A 23,332-nucleotide genomic window follows, 5' to 3' on the forward strand; every position below is an offset into this window, starting at 1 on the left:
CTTTATTCTAATTTTTAATTTTTATTATTTATTTTAGTTTTTCAAGGCATGGTTTTTCTGTGTAACAGCTCTTGCTGTCCTGGAACTCTATTTGTAGACCAGATTGGCCTTGAACTCACAGAGCTCTGTCTGCCACTTCCCCCAGAGTGCTGGGAGAAAAGGTGTGTGCCACCACTGTCTGGCTTTGATTTTTATTTTTGAAGAAGGGTTTTGATCCTTAAATTCTTTGTTGTTCATTGTTTTTGGTTAGGAGTTAGTTGCAGTCAGTGTACCTCTGTATATAAAGTGTATGTGTTTCAAGTTTTTGTAATATGATTTTATGTATTGCACTGTGATTACATTTACCTCCACTACACTCTCTCATCCCACTCCCATGCTGGCAACCCCATTTTTCCTTTTAACTAGCTCCTTTCTACTTCATGTCCAGAAGAAAGTACCCCCTATATTTCTCCCATCCTTTGAAATCTGCAGTCTTTTTACTTCATGACAGAAGAGAGCATCTGATCCTATTATAGATGGTTGTGAGCCACCATGTAGTTGCTGGGAATTGAACTCAGGACCTCTACAGGAGCAGCCAGTGCTCTTAACTACTGAGCCATCTCTCCAGCCTCCTGAAATCTGCAGTCTTTTTACCCCACCTTCTATATTGTTTTCTGGACCTCAGAGGACATAGAAGTCCCATTTGTGGGTAGGTGCTTATCAGTTACTTATTCTCAGCAATTGTGTGTCTCCATCTTGATTGACACCCATGGCTGAAGGAAGCTTCTCTGACCAAGACAAACTTTTATGTAGCTCTGGCTGGCCTGGAATTGACAGTGATTATCCTGCCTCTGCCTCCCATGGACACTTTTTTCTCATTTGTATGTGAGAATTTGGAATGGTCTAAGACAAAGGCTGTATATTTACTAAAGTCTCATGCCTCTAAGTTTTATTCTTTCTGTGGGTAAATGTCATTTATTTGTTTGTTTATTTCCTTTTCTTTGTTGTTTTGGTGGAGAAGCTTCTAAGTTTTTGTTTGTTTGTTTGTTTGTTTGTTTTTTCCTCTGGAGACAGGGTTTCTCTGTGTAGATTTGTAGACCAGGCTGGCCTTGATCTCAAGAGATCCATCTGCTTCTGCCTCCCCAGTGCTGGGACTAAAGGCGTGCACCATCACCGCCTGGCTGAAGCTTCTGAGGTACCTCATACTTGGTGAGTAAGTACTCTAGCTGCATTTCCAGCCCTTTGCTTTGTTTGTTTTGGGACTGAGTCAAACTGGACCTGAACCCTGTATATAATCCAGGGTGTTCTTAAATATGAGACTCTGGCCTCTGCCTTCCAAACACAGAGGTTATAGGCATGCAACATGCTGGTCTCATGATCCACCCTGATTCTTGACTACATCAGATTGTTCTTCAGTGCCGTTGAGTGCTGCTTTTAGAAGAGTTTGAGAGAGCATGTCCAGTCAAGGCTCCATCTGTGAGCATGTGTTTCCCTCTGAGTCCCACTGACCCCATACTTCTCTTAGCTAGACTTACATCACATACCCACTGAAAGTTCTCATCCACTATAAAGGGCTGTTAATCACAGTGGTTAGGGAGCCAAGCCTCAGGAAACACATGGTTTCTTCTCAATCAGCTGGCTTCTCAGCCCTTTTAGAAAATCCATGGAGATCTATATAATGAGATTGGGTGCTGGAGACAGTAAAGTGGCTATCATATTCTTCACATTAATTTCATATGATTTTGAGGAGATTGTAGTTTGAAACAATATTTAAAATTTTGCTTTAACATATATACATATATACACACACATATATGTATGTATACACACACAGTGATATTAGATTAAATGAAAACTAAAAGTGTTGTGAGAAAATTCCTGTAGATCTCAATGATTTCCCCAATGATTTTGAAACAGTCTATTTTATTTTAGTTATAAATGCAGTGTATTCTAAAGATTTATTTTCAGGTTTTTTTTTCCATGCGTGCATACAGGCGTGTGCATGCGTGCGGCATATGTGTTTGGCCTGAGTATGAACACTGTAAATATGCCTGGTGCCTGCAGAGGCCAGAAGAGGGCATCAGATACCCTGTAAATCCAGTCCTGAGCCTGAGTCCTCTGCAAGAGCAGCCAGTGCTCTAACCACTGCACTCTCTTCAGCCCTACAATGCAGTATATTTTGATAACCTTAAGTAGGTATCGGGTCTGTGGAGAAGTTACATTGTATCTGTAGTAATTTCTTGTTTCATCTAAGTTGCTGGGTCATCTATTTTATAAAATTTGTTATGAAATCTTTTCACATTTAAAAACAGTTCACAGTAACCTTCACAAGTGCTTGAAGCTGTTAATAGTACATGAAATAAATTTTCTGTGTCTGATGTTCTGGGGGAACAAGTGCCTTCCTTGTCTTTTGAATAAAGATTTGATTTTATTTTTAATTATGGTATGTGTCTGTGTTGGGGTGTGAGCTTGTGGGTGTGGGGACCTGGGGCAGCCAGAGGTGTTGGGTATCCCAGAGCCTGTCAGATTGGGCTCTGGGAATCGAGCCCTGACCCTCCACTAGAGCAGTAACTACTGTTGTCTGCTGAGCGTTGTCTCCACAGCTTCATACCCACCCACCCAGTTTTCACACTTTGGTGCTCTCTTCACAAGTTTCCCTTCCAGCTTCCTTAAGTTCTGTGCCCTTAGTGACCCTTTATTTAGTGCTTTGTGCTGCTTATTACAAACACAAGTTTGTTTAATTTCCTTTTTGAGATCTGTATTGTACTATAAATTGTGGCTCAAAGAGATGGTTTAAGTCCATGGTTACCCCATTATTTTGTGTAAAATTTTACATGGAATCTGACATGAGCAAATGTGGCTGAGCAGGGAACTCCACGGTCTGTCCTAGATGGAAATATGTGGTAAAATGAGGTTAAAAACAGAATAAACTTTTTGAATGGAGAAAATAAACTAAGGTTCACAGCAACTGTATAAACATTTAATTAAGCAAAAAAGAGTGCTTTATGCATTGTAAATTATACCTCAGTCCTCCTTTTTCTCTTCTCCTCTTTCCTTTTTGTCTTGTCTGTTTTGAGATAAGATTTTAACTGTCTTTGAACTCTTCCTGTCTCAGCTTCCTGAGTGCTGGGATTACAGGTACACACCAGAACACACAGCTATAGTCATATTATCTTTTATTATTAATTTATTTCTCACTTTTTTTGTGTTTGGCTGTTATGCCAGCATGTATGTCTGTGTACCATGTGTGTGCCTGATGCCTGCATATGGCAGAAGAGAGAGTCAGATCCCCTGGAACTGGAGTAACAGGCCATTGTGAGCCTCCCTGTGTGTGCTGGGAATATTTCACAGTCCTAGAAAATCATCCAGCGCTCTAACCACTGGGCCATCTCTCCAGCCCGAGCCGTATTATCTTTGAGACAACTGGCTTATACTGCTTTTTCTAATGACACTAGGGCATCCTTTAGATATAGGATATTTGGGGTTAATGGAGATTAAATAATCCCTTAATGAAATTTAAAGTGTTTATATAGAGCCTTAAAAATTCCATTTTCCTTTCTTTCTCAATAATTGAACTGTGAGTTTTCTAGAGCCCTGGTTCCCTACTCTTAATTTCAAACACAAGTACACGTACATACGTATCTTGTTCTGTTTTAAGTATTGGAACTCCCTGTTGATAAGAAAAAGAAACCATATAGCCAGTCATGGTAGCCTAGCCTTTTAATCCCAGGACTTGGAAGGCAGGGGCATGCAGATGGATCTTTGTGGTTTAAAACCAGCCTGCTCTACATAGTAAGTTACAGTCCTTCCAGGGCTATATAGTGAGACCCTGTCTTGGAGAGTGTTGGAAGGGGCTTTGCTAATTTATCTCTCTTGTTCTAGAATTTCTAAATGTATTATAAAAGCTTTGCTTTAATCCCTTTGTTTTCAACACCCTAAAGAATTATTAAATTGATGAGTTTCAGTCCCATGCACTTTTGCCTCTGTGTCTGTAATGTAATCTCTGTCCCAGGGATTAGGATGAGGAGAGAGTGAATATGTGACAAATCATTAATTATTACTTTTACTTAAGGTGGTTTAAAATTTGCTTCCTGCTTATATTTACTTCAGCCAAATGTAGATTTCTTATTCCCATCAGTGCATCTAGGATAATTACAACACTTATTTCTCAGGCTTTGGGACTTTTTTGACCTGATCAGCCTGGCCACGTGCATATTTTATTTCAGGGAAATTTGAAAAATGCTTTATGCAGGTCTTCCATCCAATTCTTAGAAACAAAGTTTGGAGATGGATGCATTCTGAAAGTATGTTTCTTATATACTAGAACTGAACATATAGCTAAACATATAAATGAGAAGTGTTGTGGGCAATTGAACACTGAATTGTCATAGTGGCTCAACACAAAGTTACTGTGCACAGGTGTTTCCATAATTGTGATGTATTGGGGAGATTCAGTGTTCAATGGTCCTCAAACCCACACTCCCACCTGTGTGGTAGAGTGGTTACTGGGCTGTGGTATGAAACATGCAAAGTGAACAACAGCATAGCAACCTTCTCCTGGGGGTGGTGCTGGTGTCTCTCACCAGTGTGCATACCCTATGTTGCATACTGAATTCTGGGGAATGAAATATCACTTTTTCTTTAGAAAAAAATTATAATTGTGTTTCTATTGTACTCATCCTTGCCTGTGTGTTTTCTGTAATGAATAAATAGCTGATTTATTGGAATAGTTAGGGTCCTGCTAATCACTTACCCTCTTTGCTCTTGTTAGAGGTATATAACCTAATGTCAGGTATGCCATCGATATATTGGTACAGGAATGTGATGGGACTGTTTGTGCTTTCCCAGAATCCACGTTGAAACTTTAACCCTTTGTGTAGTAGTATTTGGAAGGAGCCTTTGGGAGGTAATTAGGTTTAATTGAAGCCATGAGTGTACCTGTTAAGCAGTGGTTCTCAGCCTTCCTAATGCTGCGGCCCTTTAATACAGTTCCTCATTTGTGATGACCCCAACCATAAAATTATCTCATTGCTACTTCATAACTGTAGTTTGCTACTGTTATGAATCGTAATGTAAGTATCTGATATGCAGGGTAACTGATAGATGACCCCTGTGAAAGGGTTGTTTGGCTCCCAAAGGGGTCTTGACCCACAGGCTGAGAACCAGTGCTTTAGAGGGCCTTAGTATCCTTATAAGTGGCTGTGCCAGAGAGTGCCTCCTTGTGTTACATTGTGTGAGGTGCACTACACTGCATGAGGTGGCTGTCTGCAAACCAGGAAGAAGGCATCCTGGGACCCAACTGGCTACCACTCTATGGTGATTTGAGATAGTAGCTGGGAATTGATCAGTGCAGTGTCTCCAATTACATGGGTGTCCTCTGAAGGAGTCAGCTTTCAGCCTTCAGGTACAGTCTAAATCCGTAGCAGGCTGCAAGGATTGTGTGATTTTGGTGCAAGTCTTAAAGGTATTATTATAGCCCCTAAGGTTGTGGAATTCAGAACGCTGGTGGTCACAGGTGCCAAGGTAGTAAGGATAATAGTAAGGATAATAGTTCAGTCCAGCCCTTACCTTAACTTGTGAGACTGTGGACACTTCATGCCCAGTGAATCGTTCTTTGCCTGTGAAAGGTGGTAAATTCGAACTTGACCTCAAGACACCTGAGACTACAAGGTACATTGTTGCCAGCACTTCACTGCCATTCCAGAGGCTGGTGGCTGGCCTTACCTTTTGTTTCACATGGCCCACTGTTGTTGTTAGGCAAGTATATTTTTCAGAAATATTTTCTTGTCATCAAATTTTATACCCAAAATGTTTGCAGTTTCAGCTATTGCAAAATTTTTCTTGTTGTTTCTTGTATAAACTGGCAAAAGGATGATTGTAGGGGGCACCCTAACCATGCCTCCTAGGTGGCTATAGGTGTGCCCGACCACGCCTGGCAGGATTTGAGGGATGTTTAAGAGTGAGAGAATGGTAACCCCTTCTTTTTCCCTGCTTCATTGGCTTGCACTGCTTACTACGTTTCCTACTGTCTGGCTAGGCTGCTCTGTAAATGAGGGATATCCCTAATAAATATATCCTAATCTTCACCTGGCTACGTATTGATAAGTCATCGTTATAGATGATAGTTTGTATTTATTTCTTACTAAACTCAGATGTAATATATGTCTATCTCCCATCTTAAAATCCCTGTAAAAAGCAAAGATTATCCTCAGAGTCTGTGAGTGCTTGTGTTTGGAGCACCAGGCACAAGGTCTGTAGAAAGTGTAACTGTGTAAGTCTGCTTTTCCATATCATGGTCTCCTTACTACAGTGCATCGGGTACATTGACTGTACCTCTTCCAAAGCACACCCGCAGAGTAATGGTATTTGTGGGTTTGCCTTCAGGAAACACTCAATGTAATGCGTGTCTTCTGAAGTGACAGTTTTGGTGCAAGTAAAGTTATAATGACTTTTTTTATTTTCATTAGCATTGGCTTTTGTATGGTTGAGAGAACCTATTTTCATATTCTACAGTTAAGATATTCTAAATCACTGTTTTTTTGTCATTGGTTCACAGTCAAATGAGTTGAAAGTGATGAGATTTTCTGCATGTTCTTAGCTCTCACACATGTGTTGGTACCTTTGGGTCTGGGAGGTTATGTTAACACAATTGCCACCGAAAGCCTGTGGGTTTCTGGCATATACTGACCTAAACACATCATTGTGTTTATCATGTGCAGGAACAGTCCTCTGGGCTCTGCCCATTAGTCCTTCCTTCCTTCCCATGCAGTCTGTTCTGACAGGTTGTATCTTTTTTGATTTGCAATTCCTTAATATCATAGCTGTTGACTTTTCATGTTCCTGTTATCTTTACTTTAAAAAATGAATTTCACAGTTTCATACACATATAATATACTTTTATAGCATTTCCCTTCTCCTTATCTCCCCCACCCCACCTGAACCCTTTCTTTTTCTCAAAGCACTGTCTGCACTTTCATGTGTTTTATTGTGTGCCTTATTGCATTTAACTAGGTGTGCTGCATGAGCATGGGATTGGGTTATTTATTCAAAGAAAGGCAAATTACCAGAGCTTATGCCATCAAGGGGTTTGACTGTCTGTACCTGACCTTCAGTACCCATAACTGCCTATATTTCCTTAGAGAGGTCTGGGGACCAATGAGCCCATCTCCATGATGCAATGTCATGGAAGACAGTGTATCATATCACTCCTTCTCATCCTCTGACTCTTACATGCTTTGTTCTCTTGATTTCTGGATGGTCCCTGGAGGGGATTGTTTTATTTGATTTATTTATTTATTTCTTTATTTCTTTCTTTATTTGTGTGTGTGTGTGTGAGTGAGAGAGACAGAGAGACAGAGAGAGACAGTGAAAGACACAGAGAGAGAGACAGGCAGAGATGAGAAAGAGATAGATGGGGGAAGAACCGGGTTTTGCTTAGGCCTTTAGCTCTTTTCAAGATTGGGTTGCCTTTTTTCTTGTTGTCAAGGTTGAACAGTTCTTGCATATTTTAGGTAAGGGCCCTCCCTATCTGAGGCTTGTCTTCTAATTTTCTTGCCTTCGTCTTTAGTGAAATAGAGGTTTTAAATTTTAGTTAGGTAGAGTTTTGGTTTATTGACCTGATATATTATTGATAGAAGGAAAAAAGCAGGACACCTGTTCCTCTTGTCTCTCTCCTCCCTAGAGACCGTTTCTGCTGTCCTTTTCCTCCATAATGTCCCATTTCTGCTTCTTGCTTGTGCTTTGTAGAGTGTTTAGACCTCAGTAAATTTCCTAATGAATACTGAGAATATTTAAAAATGCAAGGAATCTAGCTTTTTTCTACAAATCATTTCTTTGGTTTTATAGCTAAAAGTTTCTATGCCCAAGTTAATCTTTTCTTCTATGTTAGCCTCTAGCAGCTTACAGATTGTGTTTTACATTTTGGTTTGTAGTCCATTAATAAGTTAATTTTTATGGAGTTTAGGTCTGTGCTCACATTTATTTATTTTTTTATATGGAGATACCCAGTATTTGAAAAGATCTTTTTCTTCATTGTATTATTATCAGTTTGTGACAGTGGCTCTGTGTTTCTCTGAGTGTGTTTGTGGGATCTTTTTGTCTACACCACACACTGTCTTGGGTTCTCTAGCTGGATGGGTAGTCTAGAAGATAGACTCACCATTTGAAATTACAGAAAAATTTAAACACACAAATGTGTGTGCAAGGATTTAGTGAGTTCCCTCTGTACATCATGCAGCTGCCAGTTCCTCAGCTAATGGAGGTTTTGTTCAGTTTTACCCCACAGCATTGCCAGGTTCCTATGCAATTCTCTTTTATACCATTACATGTACATCTACTCAGTGTGTTTTAAAATACTTTGTAGAAACCAGAAAGCTTTTCTTAATCCAAGTTGGTCTCCACTTTTCAAATGAGATGAGAATATTTAAAACAAGTCTCTCAATGTCTATGTCTGAGGGTTTCTTACCTCCCTTGCTTCCTATGTGGTCCCTTCCCCCAATCTTAGTTACTTTTCTATTGCTGTGAAGAGACACCAAGGGATCTTATAAAAGGAAGCATTTAATTGGGTGCTTGCTTGTAGTTTCAGAGGGTGAGTTCATGACCATCATGCTGGGGAGCATGGCAACAGACAGGCAGACATGGCACTGGAGCAGCAGCTAAGAGCTTACATCTGGTCTACAGGCATGAGGCAGAGAGAGGCACATTGGATGGTGAGGGCTTATGAAACCTCACAACTCACCCCGGGTGACTTGTATCCTTCCCAGTTCCACCAACTAAGGTTCCACCAACTAAGGACCAAACATTTAAATATATGAGCCTATGGGGGCCATTCTCATTCAATCTGCAACTTAATAGAAATTCAAATTCCCTCAATAGAAACATGTGTACTACTAGAATCTGTTAAACATTTTGTATGTGTACACATGTGTGTGCAAGTGTACTTTCCCATGCTTGTGGAAACAAGAGTTTGATGTTAGAATGTTTATTTTTTATCAGTTACCCTTTCCCTTTACTTACACGTCTTAGGGTTCTATTGCTGTGAAGAGACAACATGTTCACCGTAATGCCTATAAAGGAAAATATGTAATTGGGGTGGCTTACAGTATGAGAGGTTTAGTCCATTATTGTCATGGTGGGATATGGCAGCATGCAGGCAAACATGGTGCTGGAGAAGGAGAGGAGAGTTCTGTACTTGATCTACCGGCAACAGAAAGTGAACTGTGACATTGAGCATAGCTTGAGCATAGAGGCCTATGAAGAATTTCCTCCAGGTCTGGTATTGCTGGTGTGCATCACCACATCCAGCCTCTGTGAGGATTTGAACTCGGGTCCTCATGGCTGAGCAATAAGCATTTACCCATTGAGTCATCTCTGTAGCCCACTAATGGGATGTGTGTTGAGTGTCTAATGTGCAAGCACCTCTAAAACATGTTTCTCTTTCCCTGCCCCTTGACATTGAAATGTATAACTTAGTTTCTTTTTCTGTTACACCTTTTTATCTATTTACTGAGAAACCAATATACGAAGATAATACAATAATGTGCACAGTGTACTCTATACTCTGATAAGGATTTCATGTGTGAGAAAATAGTGAAAGGCTCTCATCACAGTTATCTTAGGTGTGTAGGAGAAGCCTTTTTTCTCAGTGGCCAGTTAACAGATGCACACAATGGAGCTGTCTCATTTCACTCTTCAGATCAGCAGTAAATCTATACTGTAGAGGAAGCTCTGAAAATCAAGTGTTCTGCTAAAAATAGAACATTTATGACATAGTGCCTTTCAGTATGAGTGGAGGTGTGTTAGAATTGGTTTATCTTTTGTTTATGAAAATGCTAATATCCTAAGTAGAACATTTGACAATTTCTTTTTATAAAGTTCATTCCAAGGTCTTTCAAACTCATTTGTTTTTACTCTTAAGCAGACAGAGCACTTATCTTTCTTAATATAGCTTATTTCCCTTGCTTGTTTAAGTAGCTTTTATGTTCATGGATACGGAGAAAGTAAGCTTCATTCTACTCACATAACTTTTAACAAAGGATGACTGTCTTTCAACTCTTCAGTGGTGTCAAAGGTATGAGAACTTTGAACCTCCACTTACTCAGTTAAGTATGTTATTTATTATCTTTAAGATAGCAGGAATCTTCCCCTATTGGGTGGGTCAACAGTGTCACAAAGTATAGTCAGTCAAGTTGATTTTTTTTTTAAAAGATTGACAAATTTAATTAACTCTGTAATTGATTGCCAATATTATTGCCCTTTATATAAAAATGGCATAAAATTAAGCATGATGTTTCTATGAAAATTGTTTTACCCCTTAACTCCTTTAGCATATGAACTGTATTTATTTTATGGTCTACTCAGTGCAGGCTGATATAGCAGATGCACTCTACATGCTCTCCACGGCTCTGGATACTGGAGTCTCTGCTTCTTGGGTCATAGGTGGGCATCTTCTCAGTGTTGAATTTGTTCTGGGGATTGAACACTTGGATAAGCTTCACTAAATGAACTGAATCTCCATAAAAGTTTTCTAATACACATCTACACTGAAAGGTTGGTAATGCTCCAGCACTGACACTGGACCTGTCCTTGTACACCCATGCAGGCCATATGTATTTGCTATCCATTTTGTTTGAGCCACTGTCTGTTTTCTAGTTAAAAATCTCAAGACATATTGGCAGTCAATTCAGATTTAAAGTTGTTATTGGTGATTGGTTCCTGCCTCGTCATGTTGATGTAAGGAGCTTCATGATACCAACTTTTTCATTTCTCTAGGTCCTCTCTCCCATCATTTGGGTGGAACAGAGAGCCATAGGTAGTTGGTACACATACATGCAGTCAGATGCAAAATGTCCCAAGACCTAGGCATGGTGGTGCACATTAGTAATCCTAACTCTCAGGGACCTGAAGCAGGACTGCCAGGTTTTGGTCAGTGTAATATCCATAGGACATCTCTGTCTCCACAAGATGAAAATAAGAGAAAAGAAAGAACCAAATTGAAAATTTGTGAAGACATAATAGAGTTTTTGAGGTGAATATGTCTTTAATAAATTCTTGGTATCAGTTGTTTTATCTACAAGGCAGCATGTTTTCTTTTTTTTAAATCTTATTGTCTCTTATTAAAACTTTAAAGTAGAGATATTTAACTTTTTGGCTTTTCTGGGCCACATATAAATGTTATTTCAAGTTCTCCCTTCTATTTTAGGAAACTATAAAAGATGATATAAGTAAGAATTTGTAGAAAATTTTTATATAACTAACATCTTTGACTCTTGTGTGGGAAAATAGTAATGAAAGAAAATTACTCTCTTGAAATCTTTTGACTAAAATTACTACCACAATCCTATTTTTTTTAGTAAAAATTGTATTAAAATATGTTCTCCATTAAAATAATATAATCAAACTCTAATAAAATATATTAATTAGTAATGAAGAAGAAACAGAACAAATAATTGCTTATTAAAAGCAGCATTTTAGGATTTTATTGTTAGCTATAGTTTTTATGTTTTATAGTTTAAGTTTGAAAAGGCATTTTTATTATGTATTATTTTCAGATAGAGTTTAAACATGTTTGATTAATTATGATTTAAGGTTTGCAACTATGCTGCTTATAGTCCAGCCATAATAATTGAACTATAGTAATAGTGTTTCACACTTGATTATTTACATAGCATTTCTTGGTTTCCTAATGCATGTAATAGAATCACTTTGGCCTGGAGCTCAGTAAAGGGGCAGCCACTTCTGACCTTGCTATGAATATGTGTCTCACTTACAGTAGTCCTCTGTAAACACTAAGAGAAAGCAGTTTGTTTAAGTGAAGCAAATAAGCTCTAATTTAAATTTTATTGATTAATTACTTAATTTATCAATATTGCCTTAGGTCTAGTCTCCCTATGTAGACCCTTGCTTGCCTGGAATTTTCAATCCTATGTTTCTCAGACAACATTTAATGCTTGTACCTAGATAATTTCTAGTTTAGTTTTGAAGATGGATATTACATTATTTTTTTAAATTGTTTTCAATAAATTATTTCTGTTGCATGTTTGTTTTTTGAGGCAGTGTTTCATGTAACCCTGTCTGACCCCAAACTCATTGAGTAGGTGAGGGTGACTTGAACTTCAGTCCTCCTGCCTCTACCTCCCCAGTGCTGGGATTCCTGTGGTATGCCAGCAAATCCAGTTTATGTTGTGGTGGGGTCCAACCCACATGCTAGGCGTGCCCCCTACCCACTGAGCTATATCTCCAACCTCTTTGAGGTCTTTCTTCCATTCTTTAAAGATTTGTTTTTATTTGTGTGTGTGTATCCATGTGTGGGTATGTACACACGCGTGCAGGTGCTCATATGGTCAGAAGAAGACATTAGATATCCGGGAGCTGGAGTTACAGGTGGTTGTAAATCCCTGTCTCCAGTGTTGGGAACTGAACTGGAATAAGCACTCTTAAGCTTGGAGCCATCTCTCCAGCTCCATGTTTAGATAATTTGTATAATTTCTTTTTGGTTTTGTTTTTAGATTTAACAACCCATAAGCTGCTGTTGTTATAATCCCTAAAACTTGCTTTTGATGAGAGGTGTCTTTCCAGTGGTATTTGTGCAAGATTAAAGACTATGTCTTCCTGTTAAGTACTTGTGGAAACTCTTGCAAATGAAAAATATTTTATTAAGTGATATTAGCTTTTGGGGGGGGACTTCATTTATTGTTGCAATATAACATATAGGAATTGCTTTTAAGTGAGTTAGTGCTTTTATCCCCTTAATTTCAATTATTTAAATTTTTATTTTAAGAATTGAAACTCACATGCAATTGTAAGAATTAATTTAGGGTGCTGGCTCAGTGGTTAAGAGCACTGGCTGATCTTCCAGAGAACCTGGGTTTAATTCCCACCATCCACATGGGAGCCCACAACTGTCTGCAGTTCTGATTCCCGGTGGTCTGTCACCTTCACAGACATATATGCAGGCAAAACACCAATGCACGTAAAATAAAAATATATAAATCTAAAAAAAAACTACAGAGCTCTGGTGTCCCTTTACCTAGTTTCACCAATAGTCACTATTTGTAAAACAGTAAGTTAATACTATGAACAGGATAATGAAACAGAAGTTTCAGGAGTTCCATTTCCTGTTGATATTTGTAGTGCTTAGCATAACAACTGTAACCCAAAACGCTAACCATTGGTTTGTCTCCATTTCTATAATTTCATCATTTCATGAATGTTACATATGAAGCAATCGGGAGACTGAGCCAGGAGGATTATGAATAAGGCCATCTTGGGCTCCCTAGAGATAACTTAAGAAATTAGCCATTTTGTGGATGTATAGTGTCTTCCTATAGCAGTTTTATCTGCTCTGAAGTGACTATGTGAGGGTGATACATTTACAGGCACCACCCCTTTTAATTTTGTTGTTTTCCAGACAGGATTTCTCTGTGTAGTCCTGGCTATCCTGGAACTCTGTAGACCAGGCTGGCCTCGAACTCACTGAGATCTACTTGCCTCTGCCTCCCAAGTGCTAGGATTAGAGGCGTGAGCCACCACCACCTGTCTACAGCCACCCCTCTTGACTAACACTGTTACATTTATTTTTTAGTTTCTTAAAAGTTTCAGTTCACCTGTGCCTTCAGTGTGGCAGAATACAGTTGGGTTATGTGTTTTAATCTAATCTGCTGGAGTGGTCTTTTAATTGATGTATTTATTTACATTCAATCAATTTATTTATTGTTAAAGTTTGGGATTCAAGTTCCGTGTTTACTTCTGTTCCCACCTGGGATATGATTCATCCCTATGTCCCATGTACCCTTGTTGTTGAGGAACCTCACCTCACCTGACAGGAATTTGTTCCAAGACTGACAGCCTCAGCCCTTGTGGAACAAGCCTTTAATCCCAGCACTTGGGAGGCAGAGGCAGGTGGATCTCTGTGAGTTCAAGGCCAGCCTAGTCTACAAAGTGAGTGCCAGCATAGGCTTTAAATTACACAGAGAAACCGTGTCTCTAAAAACAACAAAAAAAAAGGACTGAAAGCCTCCTCCATCCCTACCTCACCCCCACTCTCCAGCTGTGCATGTGTGAAACCACAGAAAGCATGAAACACACAGCTACTAAGAATACTTCCTAATTCAAAACTTAACAATTTTTTTTATTTCTGGAATCTTCTGCTCTATATTTTTGGATCTCAGATGACTCAGATAACTAAAACAAAAAAGTAAAAACAAACTGATGATAAGGGAGGTATTGTATATTTCTTGGTTAAAAAATGTGAGCTCAAAATTGTACTTGAAAGTACATGAGTATTACTGTGTATTTGTATGTTTGTGTAGGGACCAAGTGTCTACTGGCAAACAGAAGCCTAGAGCCTTTCTCTTGACCAGTTGTTAGCAGTCAAACTTTAAGTTCACAGCATTCCCCCTCATCTTACTCTTTGATCAAGCTGGAATGACTGCAAGTTGTGCAAATAGCTCCCAGCTCTCAGTTATTCTCATTATATGTCTTACAAAGTCTAATCATCATTTTTTTCTCTTTGAGCAACTGTCAGAATTTCTGTGGAAATTTGCTATGTATAATAGCAGTATTGTGTATTATTATGAGAATAATCAACCTTTTCATGTTGATTATACAATGTTTTAAACTGACCCAATAGCAGGAAAGTATTATTGTCATTTAAAAATTTTATTTGTGTGTGTGCAAAGAAGTCAACTTTCTGTGGCATTTTGTAGGAGATGGCTACTTTTTCTTATTTTAAGATGGTCCTCCATGGGTGGCTGGCCTGTGATCCCCAGGGGTGACTTTCTTTCTTCAGTGCTGGGATTACAAGTGCGTGTCACCATGTCCAGCTTCTTATATGGGTACTGGGGATAGAACTTGGGTCCTTATGCTTACAAGACAGGAACTTTCTGGATTGAGCCATCTCTCCAGCCTCTTACTGTAGATGTTTTCAAGGGAAAAGTTTCTTTGGCTGTGTAATGTCTTGGCTGTTCAGAGTCTCAACTAATCTTGGGGTTGGATTGTTTTCTTCACAGGATGATGGTCTAGAAGACAACGAAAAGAATTTCTATGAATCAGATGATGAAGAGAAGGAAAAGAGTGACAAGAAGAGGCCATATACTATGGATCCAGACCACAGACTCTTAATTAGAAACACAAAGCCTTTGCTTCAGAGCAGGAATGCAGCGGTACGTTGAGACTAGGAAAAAAAGAACCGTTTCTCAGATTTAAAAACCAAACAATGTTTGGAAGTATGTGCAGTCAATACTGAGTGTGGGACTGATGTGTTCATATAGCAGACACACGTGATGGGTAGCTTGAAATGTGTGGGGTATAAGATAAAGCTTTAGAGATCCAAGTCTACTCTAAATCATTTTTAGTCTTTGTTTCTAGGCATGCAAAATGAGGGTTTGATGAGAATGCCTAGCTTGTTAGTCCAATGGACTCCTTTGCTTTTTCTGGTTAATTGGCTTGTTCAAAGACTGAGCTCACTTTGTGAGCTGATTGGTGTATATCAGGCCTTATGTAAGGATGTAGCTGTGTCTCTCAGGTTTGCTATCATAGCTGAGAATAGCAGATGTGATGGTATTCCTTATTATTAAGTCTGCTGGTGAAGTTCTTAAGAGACTATCATAAGTAACATTGACTGGGCGTGTAGCTCAGTGATGGGATGCATACCTTCCATGTCTAAGGCCTGCAGCACTGGTGTCAGACGCCTCATGGTAATAAGTTTAATTGGAATTGTTAGTAATTAAAAATCATCTATCTTTGGGTCTCTCAGACTTTTGCTTATTAGTTTGATATCTTCTGTTTTAAATAATCTTAAACTTTAGACAAATACATACTTAGAAATATAGACCAGGAAAACCAGGTAACACATTATAATGTCTCTATCTCCCTACTCAAGACACAGTATTATGCCTTAGTGCATTTATTCTAGATCTTTTTTATCTGTATAAATATATTCACAAATGCTAGTATGTATATATTAATACTAACCAAAAGAAGTTATATTTTATGGAGTTTTAGAGTTATTTGCAGAATGCCCTTCTGGGTTTGTTTGATTGGTTTCTTTTCTTTTTAAAGATTTAGTTGTTTATTTTTGTGTTTATGTATATGATGCGCACCACTTGCATGCCTGCACACCCACATAAGTGAGAAGAGGGTGTCGAATCCTCAGGAACTGGAGTTGTAGATGGTGTGAGCCACCATCCTCTGCAAGAACAATAAGTGCCTTATCCACTGAACCGTTGCTCTAGCCTATGACTGTCTCGACCGCCTCGACCAGCAAGGAAGACGCAATGCTGAGACTCTTCCTTAAGCAGTTTACTCAGGAACCTTAAACAATCTTCTGACCCCGGGGAAAGCCAGCCCACAGCTTAAAAGCACTCTTGCCAGCCAACCCCAGAACGCCACGTGGCTAAGGCGGATAGGCTCGCATTTGCTGATGCAAGTTTGAATCTTAGACCAAGCCAAATAAGGAGTTGTTTATTCCAGAGAGGGCTCACCCTCGGGATGGTGGAAGGCGGAAACTGGCACCATCTTTAAGTAGCGTCGCGTCGCAGCTTTCCACACATGACCACTGCCTTTAAGTGTCATTGAAGTTACTGTTTTTTTTTGTTTGTTTGTTTATTTTTGTTTTGTTTTTTTTTGCTGGTACTTATAGTTAAAGGCTAGATAGATTGAAGTTATATACCCAGATTTGTTTTAATTAAGAAAATAATGAATTATTTTCTTCATTTAGTAAATCTTCAAATATAAGGAACTTCACTTACTACTTTTTTTCTATACTTGTTTGAGAATTTAGCCTTTAGAGGTTTGTATACTTAGCAATTAGCAGAAGTTTATATGTTACTACTAGTAATGTGATCCCAAGTCATCATTCAAGAGCCCAGTCATAGTAAAATGTGAATTCATTAATACTGTCAAATACATACTTACATTTTAGTGTACCTAGTCTACCTATTAGCGGCAACGTACCAACTAAAAGTATTATTAACTCACTTAGCTTCATTTTGTTTTGGGAGCTGGTTTTTTGATTCAGATGCTTGCTGACAGTGCCAGGTAATGGTTGTTTCTGTGCATATTTGGGGTCCCTGCTTATTTGCTAATACACCAGGCTGCCATGGTTCTGAGTAAATTGTGTTACCTTGCTTTGTATAAATTTAAATGAAGCCTGACTTTTGGAGAATTATGGAGATTAAAATACAATAATCTTATTTTTGCCAGGCATAGTTAAATTTCAAGCATTTAGGAAGTAGAGACAGGTGGATTTTTATGAGTTGGATGCCATCCTGGAGTACATAGGGAGTTTCAGGCTAGCTGAGACTACATAGTGAGACCCTGTGTCAAAACAAAGAAACATAGTAGAGCAGTGGTGGTACATGCCTTCAATTTAATCCCAGCACTTTGGAAGTAGAGGCACTCAGATCTCTGTGAGTTCAAGGCCAATCTCATCTACATAGGGAGTTCCAGGATAGCTAAGGCTACACAGAGAAATCCTGTCTCAAAAAAGAAACAAAAACAAAACAAAACAAAACAAAAAACACATACTTGTTCTTAAGTTTGAAAGGGAATTTTGGGAATTTGTTTCAGAAAGCTTGTTGGATCAGGTTAGTGACTGCATTGGAGGTAAAGCCAGAAGCAGGAGACTATGGGGATGGTGACATAGATGTTAAGAAGAGTGTGAAGTGTGGGGTGCTTTAATTATGAGCAGGTGTGGTGTACTGGCCTGTGGCTTGAATTCTCCAGTCTGGAATTTGGAGTTGTGAGAGTCTCCCCTCGTGGCTTTTTATAAATTGGCCTTCGGATTTCAGATGTGGTGTCAAAGAAACCTTAAGCTATTGTTTTTATAATGAGGCAAAAAGGAAGTCATTTAGTTCTTTTGCATTTGGGAGTAGATTGACTAATATATGATGACATTCCAAGTGAAAGCTGTGTCTTGGCACAGAAAATACAGTTTATATTCTTGAATATGGGTTTGAATATCTTATACTTTAAGAGCCCAAGTGAGGAAATGAGTTGTTGTTGTTCTTGAATTCCCATGCTCTATCTGAAAGCCATAAAGCCAACTTACTATTTTTTTAAATATTACAAAGAACAGTATATTTAGTTTTTTAAAGATGATTTTTAGTTTATAAAGAGCGTCTTTAGCTCAAGCACCTTGGTGTGTGGTGTGTTATCTAGGTATGCCTTAAACTCTTGCTGCATACTGTTTTGAACTTGGTGGACTGAGCAGAACTAAATTAATAGTCATTTGTCTTCTGAACCATTTGGGCACTGTGTCTCTGGAGTCCACATGCTGACCTAGATACTTTGGTGGTGAGGAGTCTTGAATCTGAATGTAGAGGCATGTGAGAGAAACAAACATAGTACCCTTACCATGGCTGAGGACTTCTGTGAGATTAGCTTTAAAGTTGTGCATCTTAAAATGTTAGAGCACTGCAAACATCTTGTTATTTATTATTACATTTTCAATCACTTCCCTTTATTTCAGACAGCTTGTTGCTGTTAACCTCCTCCACTTCTTCCCACTCTCACCCCCACCCCCACCCCCAGTGTCTGGCATGGTTTAGAAGTTGTGTTTGCCCCTCTTTAGAACTTCTGTGTGACCGAGCAGCAGCTCTCAGATGGAGCATATGCAGTGTTTTTGTTTGTTTGTTTTGGTCCAGGACTGTTATCACCATGGTCAGTTCATTTATGTCATTTTCTTTTCAAAGGATGTGCTAGTTTCCTGTTACTGCTATACAAATTATCACAATCAAAAGTGTTTCCGTAGTGCAGTGGTTATCATGTTCACCTCAGAAATTGCCATAATCTAGGTGGATGAAAAGGACAGGAATTTATTATATTTCAGACCGAAGTCATGTGTAAATACGCTGAATCTGAATTCCTCTTGAGGATCTGAGGAAAGCACCCTCTCTTTCCTTATGTGAAGGTGGTTGCGGATGATCTTTGCATTTCTTGGCTTCCACATAAATCACTTGCTTCTCTGCTTTCATCTTGACATTGTTTTTCTGTCTTTTGTAAGGACACATTCCATATTTCGGGCCCCCTCTACTCCATACGGTCATGTCTGATGCCTGCTAACATCCTTAATGATACCACCTAACATGGTGCTCTCAAATACAAGCACTGTATGAAGATAAGTATTTAAGGAAGCAACTGCAACCCCCTACAAAGACTTGGACATTTCCTTGTACTCCACAGGAATTCTGAAGATTGTTTAAAGGAAACAGACTCAGTGTGAGGATGCATTTTGACACCGTTGCTTAGATGCTCACTGTGCCTCTTGCCTCTGTCCTTCCAGGTGGTTATGGCTGTTGCTCAGCTATATTGGCATATTTCACCCAAGTCAGAGGCTGGCGTGATTTCTAAATCCCTGGTGCGCTTACTTCGTAGCAATAGGTAGGTCATGGTTTTCCGTGTGCTTTTGTTTTGTATTCTCTCAGAAGTAATGTTGGAGCAAATGTAGTCCATCTCCTAAGCCTGGAATATAGAGGTGACTATTTCATAAATAAGGTCTTATACTTAATGGGCTATTATAAAATGCTCTCAATCATAATGAAAAAAAAAAAAAAGAAAGTTTTTAGCTTCAAGTCCAGAGAGATTAAAGTATGTTGTGACATAGAGCATGCATTTTGCTTTGCTGGTATGGCAGTATTGCAGTTTTGAAGTTTTAATTATTCTGGAATCACTGAAAACTTGCCTGAAGTGTTGTTAGCTTGCTGTTTAATGTGTTAGAGCTTATCATAGAGCAGTGCTTCTTACCTTCCCGATACTTTGACCCTTTAATGCTGTTCCTCATGCTGTGGTGACCCGAACCATAAAACTTCCTTGATACTTCATAACTAATTTTGCTACTGTTACGAATCTCAGTGTAAATATCTGTGTTTTCCAATAATCTTAGGCGATCCCTCTGAAAGGGTTGTTTGGCCCCACAGGTTGAGAACCATTCCTTAGAATAATGCAGAGACTGTCACTTTGCCTGTGGCAGAACCCTACTTCATATAAAATTGAACTATTCTTCTGTTTTAAAAAGAGCTATATATTTTTGTGTGTACATTTGTGAGCAGTGGTGTATGCATGTGTGTTAATAGGGCTGTATATGTGTGATTTATGCGTACATGTGTGTCTCTGGGGCACATGGTGACCAGAGGAGGGTGACTGGTCTTCTACTCTGACTTTATGCTGGATTCCCTTGGTGTGCTGGTGGCTGGCAAGCTCCAGCAGCCTCCTGCCTTACCCTTCACAGGGCTGTAGTTAAGTTCACAGGTGTCACTCCCAGCTTGTTATATGCGTGCTGGGGTTTTGAACAGCCTTCCTGTTTGCACAGCAAGCCCTCCTATCTGCTAAGTCATTTCCTTACCCCCCACGAGTAGCTACTAGAAAATAACTTCTCCATTTAAAGAGCCCTGTGCTCTCAAGTTTCCTATATGGATAGATGGAACATGCCACCTTTTAAAATTTCCCTCTTTATAATTCAGTAGTTCAGATCAGGATTTCAAACAAACAAAAGAATTAAAAAGAGTTGCCATGATGTTTTCTTTCATTAGAATTTTCAAGTTAGCATTAGAATTTTATTTTGTTTACAAACATCATTCATTGTTCTGTTGTTCAGTGCTTCCTAGGCATTTTACACTGCTATCTGTTTGAGTTAATTGTTTTCTTTCCTTTAGGGCACACCTGCACTAGCTGGGATGGGAAGGTGTTTGCTGATTTTCTCCTAACTCCTAGGGGTCCACAGTCCCAGCCCTTGCTCATCTACTGCTGTTTGAGAAACAGTCAGAACCAGTTTCATTCAGTGATGCTTTCCTTCACTTTATCTCTAATCATTCTTTGTTACCAGCTCAGTAATAGTTTTTTCAATGGATAGTTCACATGCCACTAGAAAAATCTGGAATTCTTCTTTGATGTAAGGTCCTTACCAGATTGATGTGAATTTAATGTCAGATTCTGTTCCTTTATTAGATATTAGGACTTAGGGATATCATAATGTGACTTTTTAACCAGGCCTTCATTTTGATTTATGATTGAATGACACTGTGAGCCCTCTGATAAGAATTTGGGTTAGTACTATGATTACATTTCCTCCATTCATTTTCCTGCATGTGTGAAAGCAACAATATTGGCCTTGTATTTTAGAGGTACAATATCACAAAATTAGTTCTAACTCTATCTTATGATAAATCTATCACACATAAGTTTTTAGTATCCTGGAGTAAAAATGCATTGGAAAGAAGACAAATTCTTTATATTTACTAAAAATTTAGAGTATTGTATTTAAGAATTTTGTTTACACTGAGATTTCTTACAGATTCTTTTCAAAGTATTGCTTTCTCAAAGATGTTTCATTGGATATACCTATTAAAATTTCTTTTAACTTCTAGGGAGGTGCAGTATATTGTTTTACAAAACATTGCAACTATGTCAATTCAGAGAAAGGTATGTATATTGTGAGCATTTAAATCAAAGAAGCAGATAAGCACACTGCTTATCTGATAAATGTACTAACACATTTCTTTTTGTTGACCTAGGGTATGTTTGAACCTTACCTGAAGAGTTTCTATGTCAGGTCCACTGATCCAACTATGATCAAGACACTGAAGGTACGTATGCTTCATACAGGTTATCTAGCAGCTGTGTTCTTTGAAAAGATGTTGCGGTAGCTTCTAGCATCTTTAAACTATGGTCTTTTATGTGTTCATAAATGTTCAGGTGTGCATGCATGCAAAAGTCAGAGAACAACCTTGTGTATCATTCTTTGGGTCTCTTCTCCCCCCTCTCCCTCTCGCCCTTCCTCTCCCTCCCCCTCCCTCTCTCGCCCCCTCTCTCTCATTCTCTCCTCTCCCTCTCTCTTTCTCCTTCTCAGTCTCTCTCCTCTCCCCAGACAAGTTCTCTAAGTGGAATGGAACTATCTACATAGGTAAGGAAGGCTGTCAAGTGAAGGCCAGGAGTCCTGCCTCTGTTCCCAGCTAAGAATACAAGTGCACGCTACATGCCCAATAGCTTATATGTGGCTGGAGATCAGTTCAAATCCTTGTGTTTGTACTTTGCCAACTGAGCTATTTCCCTAGCTCTGTAAATTGTATTTTTCTTCTTCTTTTTTTTTTTTTTTAAACTTATTTGATAATTGCTCTTCATATTTTACCTGTATTATTATGGGCAGGTTATTGTGTTACTTTCAAATGTATTAGTTGCCTGTGTCTTGGATAATTTCACCTGCTGAGAGAGACAGTTGTAAACATAGATAAATTTGATAGTTTGTACTTTAAACATACAATGGAGGTTTGAATTGAGTCCTATATGAAATAAAAAAGGTGGCATTGATTGTGTGGGAGCTTTGTGAAAAATGGTATTTGGAAGGATTTAAAATAACTGTTGTGAATGTTTTTGTGGTTGGTAGGTATGTGGGTGTTTTGAAGGGAGAGCTGTGGGAGTAGACTAAGCAACTTTGCCACCACAGAGATGAGGAGCCCTGTGGTATAGAGTTCAGTGAGCACTACAGAGCATGGTGGTGAGACAGTGTGGCCTTAGACAGAGCAAAAAGTGCCTCGAAATATACCCAGGCAGGGAACATTTCTGCATAGCGTGTGCTATGTCACAGACATTAAAAGCTACTGGAGAAAGAATAGACATTCTTTAAATATTGAGACAATGTTATTCTCGTGGAAACTGGGTTTACTGACAAGAAAATTGGTGAAACACAAACAGTATGATATTTTTAACATCAACAACAGACTCATGCTTTCTAATTATGAAACATTTCAAGTAAAAAATGAACTGAAGGACTAGGTATTTTTACAGCAAAGAGAATAACAAAATGCTGTATTTGATATTGAGTTGGATCTTTGTGTTTACATACTACTGAGGTAGTTAATGAAACGGAAACATATAAAACAGTTGTGCGGGAACAAAACCTTGATGTTAATTTCCTGATTTTGTCTTATTCTACCAAACCTGTCCTTATTTAAAAGCAGCAGCATTTGGGGATGATTTTGTATTAGTTTGGGAACTCTGCCTTATGAGTTTTAGTAAAAAACAGTTCTGTGTAATATACATATAGATTTAAAAAATGGATTTGAGGCTATTTTTTAAAAGTTGTCTGAACAATGACTGGTGTCATTGTTTCAGCGGAAGGGTGTTTGATTAGCATGCTCAAAGACCTAGTTCCCAGTACTGCCAAAAATAAATAACAATTTTAAATTTGAAAAATATTTTTAAATAACTATCTCATGTAGTAGTGCTGGCCTGTAATGCCAGACTTAAGAGGGAGAGACAGGAATATTAGGTCATTAGTTACATAGTAGGTTTGAAGCTTGCCTGGGAAGACTTCATCTCTCTCCTACACTAAAAAATTGTATCAATATTCTTATCAAAA

The 23,332-nt window shown here is 38.6% G+C and overlaps 1 protein-coding gene across 3 annotated transcripts in view; it reads left to right on the forward strand.

Moving 5' to 3' along the window:
* Positions 1 to 23,332, forward strand: part of Ap3b1 (adaptor related protein complex 3 subunit beta 1) — a 211,795-nt gene that overhangs the window by 71,895 nt on the left and 116,568 nt on the right. For all 3 annotated transcript variants that reach the window (XR_004768511.1, XM_027401712.2, XM_027401711.2), the window contains exons 8-11: positions 14,988 to 15,140; positions 19,262 to 19,359; positions 21,342 to 21,396; positions 21,489 to 21,560. Coding sequence is in view for 2 of the 3 variants with exons in the window: in XM_027401712.2 (XP_027257513.1) it covers positions 14,988 to 15,140; positions 19,262 to 19,359; positions 21,342 to 21,396; positions 21,489 to 21,560 (378 nt within the window). In the remaining variant the exon portion in view is untranslated. The remainder of the gene's footprint in view (positions 1 to 14,987; positions 15,141 to 19,261; positions 19,360 to 21,341; positions 21,397 to 21,488; positions 21,561 to 23,332) is intronic.

This window comes from Cricetulus griseus, chromosome 2 (genome assembly GCF_003668045.3).
Source record: "Cricetulus griseus strain 17A/GY chromosome 2, alternate assembly CriGri-PICRH-1.0, whole genome shotgun sequence".
Lineage (NCBI taxonomy): Eukaryota > Metazoa > Chordata > Mammalia > Rodentia > Cricetidae > Cricetulus > Cricetulus griseus.